Below are 21,121 nucleotides of genomic sequence, written 5' to 3' on the forward strand. Positions count from 1 at the left end.
GTCGCCAAACAACGCAGTCCGCCATTTTTTTCCCTTTTCCTTAGCTGTCCTACTCCCTCTTATTGGTGGCCACACCCATTTGGGGGTCACCACAACATGGGGAACTGTACTATGGGTCATGGCATTAGAAAGGTTGAGAACCACTGCCTTAAATCAAATTAGCTTCTCTTGGTGGTTTAAACCCAGTCACCGTATGCCCCCTTCTGTCAGTGGCTGGCGTTCGCAGGATAAATGCAGGCTTGCCTCTGAGCATGCACAGAGGGCTTTTTCTCTCTTGGGCCATAATAGAAGAACTATTGAACAGGAGAAGAGTCAAAGCCAAGCTCTTCACCCACCACCAGATTCTTGCACAAATTCACTCAGTTCCTCCACAACCATCCAGTGCCGAGACTATTCCCTGGAATCACTTGAGCATGTACAGAGTGCCCATTCCTCCCTGTCCAAATCAAAAAATCAATCTCACTCAACCAGAGGGGGGGGGGGAGAAAGCACCAGAGTCAATCTGGGAGTTTATCCGGTTGCACTAAAAACAAAACATCTTCAACCTTGTAAAAATGATGCCAGCCTGTCAGATTGTTCAACAGGTGCAGTTGTTACGCAATCCCAGAAAATAGGCTACGCCCCTTATAAAATGTGCCGTGGGATCCACCCAGATTGTTCTGCTCTGAGCTCATTGCACTCTTTAATCAACGTTTATTAGTTGTATCCTTAGCTACCACATTCACGGCCTGCGAAAAATGAAATTCAATTTATTTCTGGTTTGGGCGATCTTTGGGGAGCTAAATCCCGTTTCCCCCAAATCCAGGGCGTCTTCGATCGATCTGACTGTCCCTCTCAGCCTCAGATATAAGGAGCATTAAAATTGCCCAGGACATATTATTCCCAATGGCAGCCCGAAAAAGCAAAATGTTTTTCCAAAAATCTCCTCTGAAAGTTTTGGTTTTTTTGAAAAAGCAAATAAAAACTAACCCCACAGGGATTTTGTGTTAGTTTGTTATAGCCAGAAGAACAAACTGCTTTTGGGGGCAAGAAACTTACAGGAATTTTTAGGGACGGGTTTAGATACAATGTGATGCAAACCCAGCTGGGTCAAATACTTTTTACATATTATGCTCGGTTGCACATCCAGCCAGATGTTCAGACTTTTTGTCTACTGATCGAGTCCTTCCCAAGAACCCAGGAGAGGCAGATGTGGTTGTTCAAAAGTGTTAAAGGTATCAGCACAGGATGTCCACTGTTCTGAGTAAAGCTGCCCTTTACAATTGACTGATGGAGATATTCTCCATTTCGAAGGGGTTCAAATGGTGCTCCAGATGTTTTGGGATTGTACCCAAGGCACCTATTACTACAGGGAATATCTTTGCTTTCTTTTGCCACAGTTGTTCTGCTTCTGTTTGCAGGATTTTGTTGGTTGCGATTTTCTCCAATTCTAATACCACACCTGGAATACTGCATCCAGTTTTGGTCACCACGTTATAACAAATATGTAGAATATTCTATTCTCAATGTTGGCCACTTTAAGACGGGTGGACTTCAACTCCCAGAATTCAACAGCCAGCCATGCTGGCTGGGGAATTCTGGGAGTTGAAGTTCATCCGTCATAAAGTTACCAAGGTTGACAAATGCTGGTCTAATGGGTGGACAGGCCCATCCTCTGCGTTTGACTCCTGCCATTTAACGCAAAACCTGGCCAGCTTTTCATCCGCTAAGGAAAATTGTGAGCGCGCTCACGAGGAAGGGGCTATTTTTAGCTTCCTTTTCCCAAATGCGAAAGAACAGCTGTTGTGGCCTGTTTGTTGAGAGGGGGGTTAATGAGAGAGAGATTATCAGCTCCCTGCCATTTTTTTTTTTATTTTTCCTTTTTACGGGCCCAGTTTGACCCACTTTGCCAGCTCTGTTGACTTGGCAAGGACCAGGAGTGCCTAGAATTTGCAGCCATTTCTTAGCTGGCATTTTCCAGATGTGTCTGACTTCTAACCTCAGCATTCCCCAACCAGGGCTGGGCCACTTAAGTCTTCAAAGAGGTGCTTTAAAACTGAAGTTTATTTATCTAGCCTTTCCAAGCAACTGAAAATGGTAGCAAACAAAATAGGCAATCTATCTATCTATCTATCTATCTATCTATCTATCTATCTATCTATCTATCTATCTATCTATCAGTCTATCTACCTACCTACCTACCTATCTACCATCTATCTATGATCTAATAATAATTAGTGAAATAATGAATATCGTTTTCATAATGAAAATATCTTTTTAAAGATATTATATATATATGTGCAGTTTTAAAGAAAAAAAATGGTCAAAGTCTAAATAATTTTCTTTCTTTTTTTTTTTTGCAGAAAAAGGCCTGCCATTGAGAATTTCAAATTTCCAAATGAGAAGGCACTTAGCAATCATATGAGGTCTATCAAATAAGTCTCTACTGATCTGTTTCCTGAGTCAAAAGTAGGTGATTCTTTTTAAAAAAGATATTTTCATTATTAATCAACCATATTCATTAGTTCACTAATTATTATTAGATCTTAGACAGATATAGATAGATCAGCGGTTCTCAACCTGTGGATCGGGACCCCATTTGGGGTCGAATGACCATTTCACGGGGGTCGCCAAACAACGCAGTCCGCCATTTTTTCTCCCTTTTCCTTAGCTGTGCTACTCCCTTTTATTCTACTGGTTTTTGAAAGCCAACAGAATAGACTCTCTTGAATAGAGTCTAATTCTATTGGCTTTCAAAAACCAATAGGAATTGTCCAGGCTGTCTCTGCCCTGCTGAGCCCGCCAAAAGTCCCATTCTGCAAATGGTGCTGCACCAGTTGAGTAGTCCTTGACTTATGACCGGTTGAGTAGTCCTCGACTTATGACCGGTTGGGGATCGTGGCATTAAAAAGGTTGAGAACCACTGAGATAGATAGATAGTAGATAGATAGATAGATAGATAGATAGATAGATAGATAGATAGATAGATAGATGATAGATAGATATAGATAGATAGATGATTGATAGATGATTGATAGATGATAGATAGATAGATAGATAGATAGATAGATAGAGATAGGTATAGCTATATATAAATATATTGTTTTGCAAAAGTTGTTTTGAAATCAAAGGCGTGATTTCATGGCCCATTAGAGTATAATATCCTGCTAATTAAGCAATATATTATAAATGACTATTCAATGGACTTGAACAGACCAGTAAAATATTTATTTATTAAATGTATAAGACCCTCATCTTGGCGAGATGTGACTCTAGCTGGCTTAGATCCAACTAAAAGCAAAATAAAATCTTAAAATATTGATTGAGTAAATACTTAACAAATAATAATATTAGAAAATCATACTCCATTAATAGTAAGGCATCAAACGGGGGTTTTTTTTGTGTGTGCATTGGGAGGCATTTCCTCCCCGACTTTATTTTCAGCAAACACATCTGTTTGCTTCTCCCTGGTGAGCTTTGCCAGAAAAAATCCCGCCCGAGCCTTTGCACAGCGGCACGTAAGCACCATATCTTTCACCCACCATAGAACCCCTGCTCCTAAAACCTCACCGTTCAGTTATTCATGGACACCCCCCCCCCATCCAGGGCTCACTTGGGAATCCGCTCGATTGACTTTGCCGGCTTCTCGAGGCCGGCGGGCTCCATTCCACTTGAAAAACCTGCTGAGCTTTTAATAAAACTCTCGGCAGCAGGAATGCAATCTCCAGTCCCTAATTAACAGAGCAAACCAACTTTCCGGGAAGGGATCTCTCATTCCCACAGGTCAAGAGGGAGGCATTTTGCTGGATGGTATATTAAAAAAAAAGGAGGCTCCCAGTTTTAGCTGGAGGAGATTTTTCTTGGCATTTCTCTTGGGGAATTTCTTCCTGCTAGTTCTCGACTTAACGACCACAGTTGAGCCCCAAGTGGCTGTTGTTAAACGGGACAGTTCTTAAGCGAGGTTTGCCCCATTTTACGACCCTGCCTGCCGCAGTTGTTAAGTGAATTGCTGCAGTTGTTAAGTTAGGGACACGGTTGTTAAATGAAGCTGCTTCTGTCTTGCCTTTGGCTTGTCAAAAGGTCACCAAAGGGGACAGAGGGAGAGAATCAAGATCACGTGAAGTGTTAATACCGCTTTACAAGGCCTTGGTACGGCCACACGTGGAATCCTGCATCCCGTTTTGGTCACCACGATGTAAAAAAGATGCTGAGACTCTAGAAAGGGTGCAGAGAAGAGCAACAAAAATGATCAGGGGACTGGAGGCTAAAACATACAAAGAACAGTTGCAGGAATTGGGTATGTCTAGTTTAATGAAGGATGAGGGGGGACAGGATAGCAGGGTTCCAATCTTTCAGGGGCTGCCCCAAAGAAGAGGGAGTCAAGCTATTTTCCAAAGCACCTGAAGGCAGGACAAGAAACAACAGATGGAAACTAATCAAGGAGAGAAGCAACCTAGAACTAAGGAGAAACTTCCTGACAGTGAGAACAATTAACCAGTGGAACAGCCTGCCTCCAGAAGCGGTGAATGCTCCAACACTGGAAGTTTTTAAGAAGAGACTGGACAGCCATTTGTCCGAAATGGTGTAAGGTTTCCTGCCTGAGCAGGGGGTTGGACTCGATGACCTCCAAGGTCTCTTCCAACTTTATTATTATTATTATTATTATTATTATTATTATTATTATTATTATTATTATTATTATTATTATTATTATTATTATATACATGCCAGTTGCCAAGCGTCCGAAGTTTGATCATGTGACCACAGGGATGCTGCAACGGTCATAAGTGTGAAAACGGTCACAAGTCACTTTTTTTCAGTGTCGTCGTTTTCAGGGTCTATTGATGGAATTGCTTGTGGAGAGCCAGGCTTCGATAAACTCAAATCCATGGCGGGCAGTAGTGAGGACAATGAACCAGTGGAGCCTTCAGACGTTGTGGGTGCTCCATCACTAGAGGTTTTTAAAAAGAGACTGGACAGCCACTTGTCTGAAATGGGTGTAGGGTCTCCTGCTTGAGCAGGGGGCTGGACTAGAAGACCTCCAAGGTCCCTTCCAGCTCTGTTCTGATGGTGATGATGTTAAGATTTCTCCAGTTGAGCCCCCTGTGAACAAACCAAATGGATAGTTTGCATTGGCCACCAGGGGGCAGCAGCTGACCAGTTTCATCCTTCTTCAGCATCATCAAACTTCCATAGCCAGATGTTCTACTATTCTATGGCAGAGGTCCCCAACCTTGGCAACTTTAAGACTTGTGGACTTCAACTCCCAGAATTCCTCAGCCAGCCAAGCTGGCTGAGGAATTCTGGGAGTTGAAGTTCACAAGTCTTAAAGTTGCCAAAGTTGCAGACCCATTCTATGGGGAAGAAACCCTCTTCTAGGAACTGAATTCATAGATTTTCTACCTAAATAGATCTCTCCAGGGCTTTAGCAATAGGGAGGATCCAGAATCAGAACCAGAACCTGAAGCTCAGTGACCCAGGAAGGATATACAGATAGTCCTCTACTTATGACCACAATTGGGATCAGAATTTCCATTGCCAAGCAAGGCGGTCGTTACGTGAGTGAGTCACTTCCGATTTTACGACCTTCCCCCCCCCCAAGTTGGTTAAATAAATCACTGCAGTTGTTAAGTGACTCACATGGTCATTAAGTGGATCTGGCTTCCCCCATTGACTCTGCTTGTTGGAAGCCGGTTGGGAAGGTCACAGAAGGCCCAACGGACGCTGCAACAGTCATAAATACATGTCCGTTGCCAAGCAGCTGAATTTTGATCACATAACTTTGGGGGATGCTTTTCCTGGGCATAAGTGCAAAGACTGATTGTAAGGTACTATTTTGTAACTTTGAACCATCGCCAAATGGAAGTTGGTAAGTTGAGGAATGGAACCAAGAAACCAAACTACTGGACACGATTTTGCTATGGTAATTGTGCATCTCTTGGTGACACCCATAATCTAGGTTTGACACCTCCCCCACCACCACAAATGAACATAAACTCTTCAGATATTTTTCTGGGGCATCTCTCGTAAACTCATCTTTGCTGAGGGCCTTAGCATCAAAATATCCAGGTAACACCCTGCATAATAAGCAGATACAATCACAGTCTTAAAAATCCAATCTTCCTGGCTTAACTGTGGGTCTAAATACTGAAATGTTAAATAAATCAGCCTTTTATTTACTGTAAACAAACAACAAAAAAATCATGAGGACTAGACTCTTTGGTAGAGTTGTAGCTCCATCTCAGGGCGCGTGCTTTTCAGCCACAGCCAATAATGTGGCTTTATATAAATAAATACTAAAGCCAATAATGTGGCTTCATATAAATAAGGTGGAATAATTAATGTACATATAAATAAGGTGGAATAGTTAATATATTTTGGCCCATCACTCTTTCAAACCATGATCTAAAAGTTGTCTTCCAGTAGCAGAGGAGAAAAAAAAGCAGATCAACTGGCAGCCTTTCCATTGGGACCAGTTTATACACTCATCCTGACATAGTTTCCTTGGTTTAAATGTAAAAGAATGCTATTTAAAATTTAGATATACACAAGAGCTGGAGTCTGTGTTTCTCCACTTCCCTCCTCATCCAATATTCTTTTGTGTCCTTCCTTTTAGATTGCCAGCAAGTGCTTAGAAAGCATCTTACTTGATTTCATTTTGGGAAGTGTCTTAAATTTGGCTCGTTGAGCAAACAACTGAGATTTCTTTCTTTTCTTTTTTTAAAGTAGGCTTTAAATGGACAAAATCTAATTTCTATTTTTTTTTTTTTTTTACTTTTATCTCAAGCACAAGGCGGGCTGTATGACTATATTTCCACCAGCGGTGTGTTCAGAATTCTTATGCGGTGTTTTTTTTCTCCCAGATGACAGTAGCCTCTGCCTTACAATTTTCCCCTATTTTTTTTTTCTTTCTTTTCTCCTGCTCACATTGCATAAAATTCCTCCAGAAGGGGAAAAAAATCGAAGCATCGGCTTGGTTCCTTTTTTAGCTTGAGTTCATTTATTTTTAATTAATCTTTTAATTAGCACTTAAATGCTCTTTACCGCTATGTTCATAAATATTTTAGCCTCGTTTATATCGGGGATAGGTTTCCTGAAAATGTTAACAAAATGCCACATTCGTAGAGTATGCTTTTTTTGGGGGGGGGGGATCAATTACAGGTAGAAAAATCTGAGCGAGGCATTTAAGGACGTCAATGGGAAAAACCCGATGGATTCTTTTCTTCTTAGTTTCTCATCTCCTCCCTGCAGTTTAGCACCGAGGCCGCTTTGTTGAGCTCACCCTTATTTCCAAAGGACAATTAGAGAAGCATTTTCACCCTAATTGAAATACCAATTTAAAAAGCAACAGGAACACAGGATGATGGGGAAAACCGATCGTTCACAGGAAAGCAAAAGCCATTTTTAGCATATTCCTAAAGACTTTTTTTTTTTTTTTTGGGTCAATTGTGGCTACATCACCCTCACTGAACAAAAATAAAATCTCTTGTCGAAAGACAGGCAGTCCTCAACTTACAACAGTTCATTAGTGACCGTTCAAAGTTGCAACGGCATTGAAAAAAGTGACTTACGACCGTTTTTCACACTTACGACCTTTGCAGCATCCCCTCCAGGGTCACGTGATCAAACTTCAGAAGCTTGGCAACTGACCGGTATTCACGACGGTTGCAGCGTCCTGGGGTCACGTGACCCCCTTTTGTGACCTTCTGACAAGCAAAGTCAGTGGGGGAAGCCAAAAATCACTTAACAGCCGTGTGATTAATTTAACAACAGCAGAGATTCATTTAACAACGGTGGCAAGAAAGGTCTTGCAATGAGGCAAAACTTACTTGCTTAACAACAGCAATTTTGGCCTCCATTGTGGCCGTAACTCGAGGACTAGCTGTGATGATGAAGACGGTGCTTGATAGCAAAGCGGCCTGTATAGGTAGTCCTCCCACTTACCACCACCATCAGAAACAGAATTTCTGTTGCTAAGCCAGGCGGTTGATAAGTTGTGCCCAATTTTATGATGTTTGCCCTGGTTGTTGAGCAAACCAACTTTTTCAATACTGCTGTAACTCTGAACAGTCACTAAACGAACGACTGTAAGTCAAAGACTACCTGTAGATAACACTAAAAAATATAGTTAAAAAAAAAGAAATATAATTTTATAAAATCTTTGTTGTTGTTAGTTGCGAAGTCGTGTTGGACCCATCGCGACCCATGGACAACGTTCCTCCAGGCCTTCCTGTCCTCTACCATCTTCTGGAGTCCATTTAAATTCACACCTACTGCTTCAGTGACTCCATCCAGCCACCTCATTCTCTGTCGTCCCCTTCTTCTATTGCCCTCAATCTTTCCCAGCATTAGGCCCTTCTCCAGTGAGTCCTTCCTTCTCATTAGGTGGCCAAAGTACTTGAGATTCAACTTCAGGATCTGGCCTTCTAAAGAGCAGTTGGAGTTGATCTCCTCTAGGACTGACTGGTTTGATCGCCTTGCAGTCCAGAGGACGTGCAGAAGTCTTCTCCAGCACCATAGTTCAAAGACCTCCATTCTTTTGTGCTCAGCCTTTCTTGTGGTCCAACCTTCACAGCCATACATTACAATTGGGAAAACCATGGCTTTGGCTATACGTACTTTTGTGGGCAAGGTGATGTCTTTGCTTTTTAGTATGCTGTCTAGATTTGCCATAGCTTTCCTCCCCAGGAGCAAGCGTCTTTTAATTTCTTGGCTGCAGTCCCTGTCTGCGGTGGTCTTGGAGCCCAGGAAGATAAAATCTGTCACTACCTCCATTTCTTCCCCATCTATTTGCCAGGAATTGAGAGGGCCGAATGCCATGATCTTGGTTTTCTTAATGTTGAGTTTCAAGCCAACTTTTGCACTCTCCTTCTTCACCCACATCAAGAGGCTCTTTAGTTCCTCTTCACTTCCTGCCATTAGAGTGGTATCATCTTCATATCTTAGGTTGTTGATATTTCTCCCAGCAATCTTAATTCCAACTTTTGATTCATCTAGCCGTACCTATAAAATCTTGCAGTCATATTAATCAAAGAAGTAAGTGTTTCTTTGACCGTCCTCACAACAAAGCATAGATCAGAAGATGCCGGACTACAGTTCCCAACATCCCCAGCCCACTGCTCTACTGCCTAGTGCGTTCCCCTCTTTAATGGACTTCCTTGGGGGGGGGAAGAAAACCCTCCTTCTTACATTACTCTTTGGAGTATGTTGCTTTGATTTAATCTAGTGAAAAGAAGGAGCAGGGGAGACATGATAGCGGTGTTCTGGTATTTGAAGGGCTCCGACAAGGATGAAGGGGTCAACCTATTCTCCAAAGCACCTGAAGGCAAGGTGAAAAACAAGGGATGGAGATTAATCGAGGAGAGAAGCAACCTAGAACTAAGGAGAAACTTCCTGGCAGCGAGAACAATTAACCAGTGGAACAACCTGCCTCCAGAAGTGGTGAATGCTCCAACACTGGAAGTTTTCAAGAAGAGACTGGACAGCCATTTGTCTGAAATGGTGTAAGGTTTCCTGCTTGAGCAGGGGGTTGGACTAGAAGACCTCCAAGGTCCCTTCCAACTCTGATTTATTCTGATTTACAAGCTCCAAACTTTCCTGTCCACACAGCCCTACGTCTCTCCAGTGCAACAGACCCGCAGCTAACACATGGCTGCAAACTTTGCAGTCTGTTTGATGGGTGAGGATTTGGATGCAACTGAAAACAGGCCTGTTTAAGTTTCTTGAAAAGTTGACATCCCGCCCCGTTGCTCGCCAAACCTGCCCTTGTTTTCAGAGCGACACAACCTCAAATTAAATTAATTAAATTAAAAACTAATGCTTTTTTTTAAAAAAAACACCTTGCAGGGAAAGATGTTCTAGCAGTCAGGAGTGTTTTAAAAACTTTATTTATTTATTTTAATGTTCCTTTTTGCTTCTCTCTTCTGGTTTGCAAGCCCTTTCCTTATTTCACAATGACCGGAAGGATCGTGTCGTTTCGCTTTAGCTGAACAGCCAACTCTCCTTCCCTCTGGTGGGGTCTTTTGCAGATCTCCCCCACCCCCTTCAAAAGCTGCAAAAGAAGCTTTTTCTCACACTAAGAAGGGAAGGAAGCACGGGCAAAATACGGTATGAAGGAAAGGGTGATGGTGAATTAAAAAAAAAAAAAAAGATACCGAGGGTGGGCTAGGAAGGCGAGGGGTCCTTCCCACGCATCCTCCCCCTCGGTGGCAGGTTGGGAGGCTTGGCCGAGATGGAGATCCGCATTGCCGCCGAGCCCCCTCAGGGCATAAGACAGAGGGCGCTCATTCCCGAGGCTCGTCGGGGGCAGGGATCTTTTGGCGGCTGGGCTCGACCCCCCAGATCTCGCGGGCGTACTGGGCGATGGTGCGGTCGCTCGAGAACTTTCCGGAAGTCCCAATGTTCCGGATCACCTTCTTTGTCCACTCCTTGGAGTTCTGCGGAAGGCCAGCAACAGAGACATTGAGTGAAGGGAGGGAAGCCCTTCTCCTCTTTCTTAAAATACATTTTTATTAGAAGTCTTACAAAATGCATAAAAATTAACCCAAACTAAGAGAGAGAGAGAGAGAGAGAGAGAGAGAGAGAGAGAGAGAGAGAGAGAGAAAAGGAGGAGGGAGGGAGGGAGGGAAGGAAGGAAGGAAGGAAGAAAGAAAGGAAGGGAGGGAGGGAAGGAGGGAGGAGAGAGAGAGAAAGGAAACAAAGAGAAAAAAATTGAAAGAGAAAGAAAAAGAAAGAAAAAACGGAGGGAAGGAAGGAAGGGAGATGAGAGAACAAAGGAGGGGAAGAGAGAAAGAAAGAAAATAGAGAAGGAACAAAGGAATGAAGGGAAAAAAGGAAAGAAAGAAGAAAGGAAAAGAAAAGGAGAAAAAGAAAGGAAGGAAAAAAGAAAGGAAAAGAAAGAAAGAAAGGAAAAGAAAGAAAGAAAGAAAGAAAGAAAAAGAAAGAAAAAGAAAGAAAGCTTCCATTTTCCATTCTAACAAATAGAAGTACCATCGCAACTTATGAGTGTGATAGGCAGGCTTCATCAAATCATAAGCCACATCACAAACAATCAAAACTATTAAAGCCAGGAAAAAAATTCACCACTGGAATCCAATTTACTAAAAATATAGCCCTTTGTCTAATGCACTTATTATAGATTTGCACTTGTGGTCCCTTTAGAAATGGCTCTCACAGTTTTAAAGAAAATATTACTGTGAAAATAGATCTACAAACCCCTCATATCCTGGACATAAATTGTTTCAGCTTCTACCCTCAAAACGACGCTATAGGGCACACCAGAACAACTAGACACAAAGACGCCATCACTCTGCTAAACAACTAATTCCCACAACACGCCAAACTATTTAGTAAGGCTGATTACTGTTATTCTTCCCATCTTTCCTATTACCTATCTCCTTATCTACTGATGACCATAACTCTGTTGCTTGTATCTTACGGTTTATATTGTTTTACTTAGTTTCCTAGCATGATTTATGTCGATTGCTTCTTTAGTATCCTATGACTATCACTAAGTGTGTATCTTATGATTTATGATGAACGTATTTTTACGATGACTATGATCAGGATTGATACCTTTTATGTACGCTGAGAGCTTATGCCCTGAAGGCAAATTCCTTGTGTGTCCAATCACACTTGGCCAATAAAGAATTCTATTCTATGATGGATAAAAGACCGAAAAACAGAGGGAGATGCTGGGAAGAAGGTTTTTATTCTTATATTTTAGCATCTGTACCCCCAATCCTTCTCTTCATTGGACTAGACCAGGGGTAGGCAACCTTGGCTCTTTTGTGACTTGTGGACCAACTCCCAGAATTCCTGAGCCAGCATGGGGGAAACTATGGCTCCTTCATGATTCGTGGACTTCAACTCCCAGAATTCCTGAACCAGCATGGCTCAGCTTGGAAACCTCTCCCTTTTCCCTCACCATGGCTGCCTCAGGAATTCTGGGAGTTGAAGTCAACGAATCATAAAAGAGCCAAGTTGCCTACCCCTGAACTAGACATACAGTACCCAAATCCACAACCGTTCTTCATACGTTTTAGCCTCCAGCCCCCTAACCATCTTTGTTGCTCTTCTCTGCACTCTTTCCAGAGTCCTAACATCTTTCTTATATCATGGTGACCAGAACTGGATGCTAAATTTAATTTAATGAACTGGATTAACTCAACGCAAAATTTAACCAAATTACACTTCTCTTTACCAGCCTTGGCTAGATAGTAGCTAATACAAGTTAGGAGTCCTTCTGATTCTAACGTCCCCTGGTTCCAAGGACGCTGGCTGGTGGCACTAATCCTGCAATTTGGCAAACATCTGGACCCCTCTGGCGCAAACTCACCTTGTAAAGGGCGCTGACCTTTTCCTGACATTTAATGTAAGCTTCGTAGTCGGCAAAAACTTTAAACCTGCAGCAAGAAAAAGGGTGATTACTGGAAAGCCCAGTTTGCTCATTAAGATACAGAGGGCAGGAATGAGCTCCTTAAGGTCATCCAATCCAACCCCTTGATCTGGAATAAAGCATCCCTGACATCTGATGGCTGTCCAGCCTCTAGTTCAGTGCTTCTTAACCTTAGCAACTTTCAAGACGAGCAGACTTCAACGCTGGCTGGGGAATTCTGGGAGTTGAAGTCCACAGGTCATAAAGTTGCTAAGGTTGAGAGACACTGAGCTAGCTCATTGTCTACTGCCCATTTTGTTGCTGTTGTTTGTTGTTTCTAACTTTGGGTGTGGACCTGCTCTTGAAAAAATTCAGCCCACTGTTTTGTCTCCTGTGGGGATGAAAATGGAAGACAGCCTTTGATTCCCAGCAAAATTTTAAGAAATTCCCATGATTTAAAAAGTTAGGATTCTTAAACTTCGCTTTAAGCTGCCCCCTGCTGGACACCCAGCTCAATGGCAGAAGAGAAAAGCTGAGCAAAATACCCCAAAACAGGATCCTGATGAGATGGGGAGGACTTCAACTCCCAGGATGCCTCAGCCAGCAGTTGTGGACTTCAACTTCCAGAATGCAAGATGGCTGGGGGATTCTGGGAACTGAAGTCTACCCATCTCAAAGCTGCCAAGTTGGGAAACGCTAAATATATGGCCCCATTTATTCAGTGAATTAAAGGCCTAATTATACTTGCTGTTTATGAGCAAATTGCCTATAGATGTAGACTTTGTATGGATAAGCATAATAAAATATGGGATGCATGTATATATACAGTGAGTTAAAAAAAACATTTTTATGTAATCTATGTGTGTGCATATTCTAATACACTTATATAACTATCATGCAAACAGAAATGTATATTTAATAAATATTTACAAAATACAAATATAAAAGTATATATTTTGTAAATAACTGTTGATTTACAAAATATAAAAACATTCATATTTATTACATGCATATATATGTAATAAATCAATGTTTTGTATAATATATATATATATATTCATAATACATGCATTAGATAATTCTACATAGAATGGCAACCATTTATTGTTGTAAGAGGCATACTATATTTTAACTTTTTTTGTTGTATTTTGTTTTCATTTTTTAAGAACTTGTGGGTTTTAATAATGCATGTATCATTGTGCTTTGTTCCTTTTGGGGGAGTGTTTTCTGTTACTAATAGAATAACAGAACAGAATAACAGACAGAATAACAAGAGTTGGAAGGGACCTTGGTGGTCATCTAGTCCAACCCTCTGCTCAGGCAGGAGACCTATACCATTTCAGACCAATGGCTGTCCAATATTTATTCTTATTTGGAAAGCAATAACAAATGTATTTTTTTAAAAAAAAAACCTTGAGAAACACTGCTTTAAAGGAAAAGGAACATGCATGGGTTCGCTCTCACCGGTCATGGTACATGAGCATGTTAACAATATCCTTAAAGAGATCCGGCTGCTTGGGTGAGAAGAAGCCGCTGCTCAGCTGATCGATGGCTTGCTTCAGTTCAGGAATGTGGTCATAATAATCCTTGGCGCAGTAGCTGTGAGGAAAAACTGGGTTTATTTAGCCCAAAATGATCGTCCTGCTTCAAGAAAGGTGTCAATAAAGGTCGTAAAATGGGGCCAAATTCACTTAACAGCTGTCTCGCTTAGCAACAGAAATTTTGGGCTCAATTGTGGTTGCAAGTCGAGGACTACCTGTATCAGTGATTGCATGACCTCTGTAGATGCTATAGGCCAAATAAATAAATTACAAATATCCGGGTGCCCATTTTAGCCTCATTAAGCCAGTTAGGACTCATGGAATCCTAGTCCAGGGGTAGGCAACCTTGGCTCTTTTATGACTTGTGGACGTCAACATCCAGAATTCCTGAACCAGCCATGCTGACTCAGGAATTATGGGAGTTGAAGTCCACAAGTCATAAAAGAGCCATGGTTGCCTTACCCCTGTTCTGGTACCAGCCCCCTGCTCAGCCTGTGCCTTCCTGGAACAAAGATCCCATCCTCCTCTGCCACCTACCCCTTCTTGTCCATCTCCTCCACATCCTCCACGCGCATGCCAAAAATGAACAGGTTTTCCTCGCCGGCTTCCTCTGCCATCTCCACGTTGGCGCCATCCATGGTGCCAATGGTGAGAGCCCCGTTCAGCATAAACTTCATGTTCCCAGTTCCTGAAGCTTCGGTACCGGCTGTTGAGATCTGCTCGGAAAGATCAGCTGCGGGGATCACTGCGCGAGAAAAACAGAAGAGTTGGTGTCAAATCAGTTCAAGGATCCATCAGCTGGAAGATCTAGAGAGCGTCCTAAAGGTGCTTCTTCAAATGGCCAATGGACTTGCTTGTTTTTTCCTTGAAGAATTGCACAGTCTTAGAATCCAGCTGTAACCTTAAGATAAGATTTCTGGGTTCGGCCAGCTTGGTTAAATGGTGCCTGTTTTCAGAGGTGGCACCTGTGCCTCTGAATCCTACCAAGGATGAGGGATGCTCAAAGAGGTCAACTGCTCTCTCTGGAGTTTCTCAGTCCCCCAGGTTGTCCCAAAGGTGCTTTTTCAACAGACAACTGGACTTCCTTGTTTTTCTTGAAGACGTTTCCCTTCTCATTCAAGACGCTTCTTCAGTTCTGACTGAATGGTGGAGGTTGGAAGTATTTGTATTCCTTGCAGTCATCTGCAATTCTTCACCACACATGCTGGCAATGGACGGCGCACATGCCCACAGCTCATGAAAGCAGCCCTATCAAATTCCAGTCATGATTAAAACTGTTGCAGAACTCCAGCAACCAAGGAAGCTGCTTTCGTGAGCCGCCATCCATGGCTGCATGTCGAAGCTATAGGACTGCACAGCTTACTGCTCGGGACTTGAATGGGAGGAAAGGACACCACCAGGAAATGCCAAGAACTAAACGTTGTCAACGAAATCCCCAAGACTCAAACTTGACTTGAATCAGACCTTCGTGTACTTTGCAAGAATTCATTCTCATTGCATTGCAAATCTCACCGTTTCCATTTCAAAGCCACCTAAATTAAAGACTTTGACAACAGCCTGTGTGTGAAGTTCGAGGTGGTGGTGGGATGATCTGGCTTCAAAACGAGCCAGGACACCTTGAATGTTCTTCTGCATCTCTTGTCAAGCCATCCCCAGCACAAGGGAAGGAAACAGGAGTCTGTACATTCCACTCATCTAACCTTGTGGCAGTGAGTTCCAAGGGTTAACACTCTACTGTGTAAAGAAGCATTCCTTGACCATTCAGGCCAGGAGATCCCAGCCAAAGACGGGAGCAGAAAGCAAGACATACCCTTTTCAGCCAGGGAGACCCGGTAGTTTTCCAAGAAGATCACCTTGAGTCGGTCACCAATGATGGGATCGTGGTTCACGATGTCTCCGATGGAGGTAACAAGCTTGATGATCATTTTGGCCATGTGGTAGCCGGGAGCCGCCTGTGGGGATAAGAGGGGGCTTTAACCTCTCCCCCATCCAACTTGGAGGAGAAACACCTCTTCTGCTTACTAAGAGTTTGCAAGGAAAAATCAGGACATCTCCAGGTAGAAGGAGCATCCTGTTCTAAACTTTGTTCTTTGTTCTGCTTCTGGAGCAGAGAATGTTGGGTTAATTTAGTGCTTGACAACCTCAGCAAGTGTAAGATGGGTGGACTTCAACTCCCAGAAATCTTAGCAATGGCCATGCTGGCTGGGGAATTCAGGGAGATGAAGTCCAGACATTCTTAAAACATGCTGGATGGACAATCGTGGGAATTGAAGCCCATCTTTCTTCAAGCATGCTGCCTGGGGCATTCTGGGAATTGAAGTCCAGGCATCTTAAAGGCCAAGGTTGAGAAACTCTGGTTTGAGGCTGGAATTCTTATACAGTTAGTCCTCAACTTAAAACCATTCATTTAGTGCAGGGGTAGGCCACCTTGGCTCTTTTATGACTCGTGGACTTCAACTCCCAGAATTCCTGAGCCAGCGTGGAGGAACCATGGCCCCTTCATGATTTGGGGATTCAACTCCCAGAATTCCTGAGCCAGCATGGAGGAACCATGGCCCCTTCATGATTTGGGGATTCAACTCCCAGAATTCCTGAGCCAGCGTGGAGGAACCATGGCCCCTTCATGATTTGGGGATTCAACTCCCAGAATTCCTGAGCCAGCATGGAGGAACCATGGCCCCTTCATGATTTGGGGATTCAACTCCCAGAATTCCTGAGCCAGCGTGGAGGAACCATGGCCCCTTCATGACTTAAGAGACATAGGAAGGACCGGCTATAATGGATTAAAATTGACGGAGGAAAATTTCAGACTTCCAAGCCCTATTAACGTAGCCTCACAACAAAGTAGAATTAGTTCAACTGGTCCTGATTTCTGTTTGGTATACCTGGGAAGACTGACAGAGGCCAAGAGACCGGGCAGATGTTCTCTCTGTATCCCTTGCCTCGACTATCCCAACTCCCATCTTCCCCAACCCGGCTTTCCATTCTCACCTTGCCTCCAATCATGACCGTCCGGGGCACAAAGTGCTTGTTAGGTTCTCTCTTGATTCCTTGGGGGGGGGGGGAGAGAAAAGAACAGTCCACAGTCAGATGAGAGACAAAGGCCGGTCCCCAAGCGATGCCCTGCAGTTTGGCCTCCTCAATTCTCCCCTCTGGTTCCTTCACCAGCCCCTTCCTGGACGCTCCGCCTTCCCCGATTTGATTCTCTTTTGCTTTCCAGTCTCTCTCCTTGCAAGTCCTTTCAAAGGCAGGTGTAAGGACCCACCCCACTTTGCATCTTAAGAAGACCGAACTCTTGGAATAGTTCTTCCAACAGGCATCCTTTATTAAGAGAAAATGGTCGCAGGCGTTGTAGACAGGACTTGGGGTCCATGCTCTCCCATTCAAGGTTTTAAGGGGTTCCCCAGTAGTCCCACCCAATCACCCCCTTCTTCCAGCGACAATCTCAGGCATTACACTCCCACCCCCTTTTCCTTACTGCCGGCTGGAGGGAGACTTCAGAGAGGATTAGATGAAAGGTAATAGCCCCATTCTTATGGTTAGCCCTTTTGGCGTTCCTTTGAAGTGTACCGAAGGAAGTGAGGGCCATAAAGCCCCTTTGTTCATCCCCTTCCCTTCACCGTATGGCAGAATCCAGAGAAGGCAGAAATGGGGTTTTCTATAGTTGATAACTAGAGATGAAATATAATTGGATTCTGACAGCAGGATTCGCACAACCAACTCAGCCAGAAGCCCTGCATTCACCCACATCCAGGTTTCGCGCAACACACAGTGCCACAACTCATTCCTTTGCTATTTCTGAGAAGTAGCAGTTTGGGGGAAGGTGCTGGCTAGCAACTGGGCGAGGGTTCTAGTCTTCCCACAGGCGTGAAAGCCAGCTGAGTCGGCCTCTCTCATCACAGCGTTGTGGTGGGAAAAAATGAGTGGGGGTGGTGGTGGGGTGGGCTCAAAGTGGACAAAGTAAAATCAAGGTGGGGGGATGTAAATCTGACAATCATGAAATAATTTATCAACCAGGCTGGGCTGGGCTGGCGCAGTATATTAAGCCACAGAATAATTTGCAAGATTGGAAGGAACTGAGCTTCAAATGAGCACTTGGTTATTTCGGGTGGATGGAAGGAAAAAGAAAAGAAAAGGAAAGAAAGAAAGAAAGAAAGAAAGAAAGAAAGAAAGAAAGAAAGAAAGAAAGAAAGAAAGAAAGAAAGAAAGAAAGAAAGTTGAAAGAAAGAAAATTGAAAGAGAAATGAAGAGAGAGAAATGAAGGAAGGAGATGGGAATGAGGAAGGAAGGAGATGGAAATGAGATGGGAATAAGGAAGGAAGGAGAAAGAAGGAAGAAAAAAAGAAAGGAAGGAAGAAAGAAAGAAAGAAAGAAAGAAAATCGAAAGAGAAATGAAGAGAGAGAAATGAAGGAAGGAGATGAGAATGAGGAAGGAAGGAGATGGAAATGAAGGAGATGGGAATGAGGAAGGAAGGAAAAAGAAGGAAGAAAGGAAGGAAAGAAGGAAGGAGAGAGAAAGAGAAGGAAGGAAGGCACAAAACAAAAGGAAGGAAGTATCTAAATTTCATCTGGAGAATGCCAAACTCAACCACTATCAAAACAAAGATGGGGGGGAGGGAGAATCCTGAAAGAAAAGGGGGCTGATTCTCCCCATGATTCTCCCCATAGCCGCAGCTGGAAGCCGGCACTCACTGTTGTAAAGGGTGATGACGTGCAGACAGTTGAGCAGCTGTCTCTTGTACTCGTGGATCCGCTTCACTTGCAGGTCAAAGAGAGAGTTGGGATTGATCTTGACCTTGTATTCCTTCTCCAGGTAGGCGGAAAACTTCAACTTGTTCTCCTAAAAGCGGGGGGGGGGGAGAGACAAGACAAGGAAGGGGATTGAGCGGAGCCCAGACAAAGCAGCAACGCCTCCCCCCCCCCCAAGCTCTGAAGAAAGGAAGAGGGGCTGAAATATTTTTCCAGGTCCAGGGAAGGACGATAACATTTGGAAGCTACTCAGGCTGACACCTCCCTGATTCACTGGAGTATAAGGGGGGGAGGCACAGCACAATCAGACTGGTAAGATTCTGAGTTTTAGCTCTGCTGTGCAATTCTCTGCTCTGGATGGGGCTGATCCCCTTTTTTTATATTTATCCCATGCTGGACCCCACTGCAGAACTGAAATTCCTGCTTCTTTGCCAAGAAGGAGAAGGCAGGACGGGTGTCTGTGTGTTGGGGAGGGGGGGAACAGCCCCAACAGTATACAGGTAGTCCTCGACTTGCAACAGTTCGTTTAGCGACCGTTCGAAGTTACAACGGCACTGGAAAAAGTGACTTAGGACCGTTTTTCACGCTTGTGACCATTGCAGCATCCCCAGGGTCACGGTGATCAAAATTCAGACGCTTGGCAACTGACTCGTCTCTACGACGGCTGCAGTGTCCTGGGGTCACGTGATCCCCTTTGGCGACCTTTGGACAAGCACAGCCCATGGGGAAGCCGGATTCACTTAACAACCGCGGGACTAACTTAACAGCCACAGTGGCAAGAAAGGTCGTAAAGCGGGGCAAAACACACTTAACACATTTTTCACTTAGCAATATAAACGTTGGCCTCAATTGTGGCTAGCTGTATTTGGGGTCAGCCTGGCCAAAAGCCCCCTTCCTCTCCTTCCTCCTCACCTGTTTGACTTTGGCCACATCCCGGATGAAAGCTTCGTCCTCCACAAAATTCAGAAGCTTCCTCAGCTGATCCAGATCCGAAATATAATCTTCCCCGATGCGCTAGAGAGGAAATTACAGGAAGCAAAGTCAGAGCTGCAGACGAGGAATTTTAGCCAGGTCTTTCCATGATCCCATATCCATATTCCCCCCGTTTTTAGACACGTTCTCCCTAAAAAAAAAAAAATCTATTTTTAAATGAGTAGTTAAACAAACGGAAAAAAATCCTCATCTCTCCTGCAGGAATAAAGACAGTCCTTGACTTACAGCAGCTCCTTTAGTGACCGTTCGAAGTTACAACGGTGACTTGTGACCGTTTTTCACACTTAACGGCCTTGGCAGCATCCCCAGGGTCACATGATCAGAATTCAGACGCTTGGCAACTGCTTCATACTTATGACGGGTGCAGTGTCCTGCGGGGATCACGGGATCCCGTTTTGTGACCTTCTTGACAAGCACAATCAATGGGGGAGCCAGATTCACTTAACAACCCTGTGACTAACTTAACAACTGCGGTGATTTATTTAACAAATGTCCTGAAATAGGGCAAAACTCACTTAACAAACCTCCATTTTGGGCTCAGTTTTGGTCGTAAGTATTTCAGCCTGTGAATAAGGTCCATTTCACTGCAGACACTATTTGATACCTTGCACAGTCAAAAATCAAACCCAACAATGAAAATGTCTTTAAGCATGGGCAGAGTGTTTTTTTCCCCATCACACAAGACTAGGACTGACCTTTTTTTGGGGGGGGGGGGTTAAAGGAAAGAGGAGTCCCCCTGCCTAGACTCAATGAAAACAATCAACCAGTGGAACAACTTGCCTCCAGAAGTTGTGGGTGCTCCAACACTGGAGGCTTTTATGAATGGACTGGACACCAACTTGTCTGGAATGGTATAGGGTCTCCTGCTGGAGCAGGGGGTTGGACTAGATGACTAGAAGCAACCTAGAACTAAGGAGAAACTTCCTGACAGTGAGAACAATTAACCCATGGAACCACCTGCCTCCAGAAGCAGTAAATGCTCCAACACTGGAAGTTTTTAAGAAGAGACTGGACAGCCATTTGTCCGAAATGGTGTAGGGTTTCCTGCCTGAGTAGGGGGTTGGACTAGATGACTTCCAAGGTCCCTTCCAACTTTACTACTATTATTATTATTACCTCCAAGGTCCCTTCCAACCCTGTTACTCTGTTCACTATCCTTCTGTTACAAAATTTGGGCATTGCTAAGCAAATTTCAACACCCAAAACTCAACAGAAGGGGCAGAAGGGACAAAAAAAACCCCCCGCTTCAGACAGTCTTGTCAAGCCATGCTTTTATAACCAATGTTCACCGAATAAACCACGGCGGGCTGGCTAAACTGTAAACCATGACCAACAGACCTGAAGTCAAAATGCCACTAACTCGGCTTAGCATCTTCAAAAACAGAGTTTGTAAATTTAATGTAATTCGTTTTGATTTCAACCAAATCAAATTAATTTAGTTTATTGTTGTTAACTGCCTGCCGTTTAGAGAAAAGTAAAATAA

The 21,121-nt window shown here is 43.6% G+C and overlaps 1 protein-coding gene across 1 annotated transcript in view; it reads right to left on the bottom strand.

Moving 5' to 3' along the window:
- Nucleotides 1-9,849: 9,849 nt before the first annotated feature.
- The window catches only part of PYGM (glycogen phosphorylase, muscle associated), a 29,114-nt gene continuing 17,842 nt past the window's right edge, over nucleotides 9,850-21,121 (bottom strand). Inside the window, exons 12-19 of the mRNA XM_039366138.1 lie at nucleotides 19,558-19,659; nucleotides 18,589-18,736; nucleotides 16,888-16,946; nucleotides 15,707-15,848; nucleotides 14,434-14,641; nucleotides 13,820-13,954; nucleotides 12,317-12,383; nucleotides 9,850-10,415 (exon numbers count right to left, since the gene is read on the bottom strand). Coding sequence (XP_039222072.1) covers nucleotides 10,263-10,415; nucleotides 12,317-12,383; nucleotides 13,820-13,954; nucleotides 14,434-14,641; nucleotides 15,707-15,848; nucleotides 16,888-16,946; nucleotides 18,589-18,736; nucleotides 19,558-19,659 — 1,014 coding nt within the window. The 3' untranslated portion in view covers nucleotides 9,850-10,262. The remainder of the gene's footprint in view (nucleotides 10,416-12,316; nucleotides 12,384-13,819; nucleotides 13,955-14,433; nucleotides 14,642-15,706; nucleotides 15,849-16,887; nucleotides 16,947-18,588; nucleotides 18,737-19,557; nucleotides 19,660-21,121) is intronic.

Source organism: Crotalus tigris, unplaced genomic scaffold (genome assembly GCF_016545835.1).
Source record: "Crotalus tigris isolate CLP2741 ecotype Arizona unplaced genomic scaffold, ASM1654583v1 scf7180000020245.1906669, whole genome shotgun sequence".
NCBI lineage: Eukaryota > Metazoa > Chordata > Lepidosauria > Squamata > Viperidae > Crotalus > Crotalus tigris.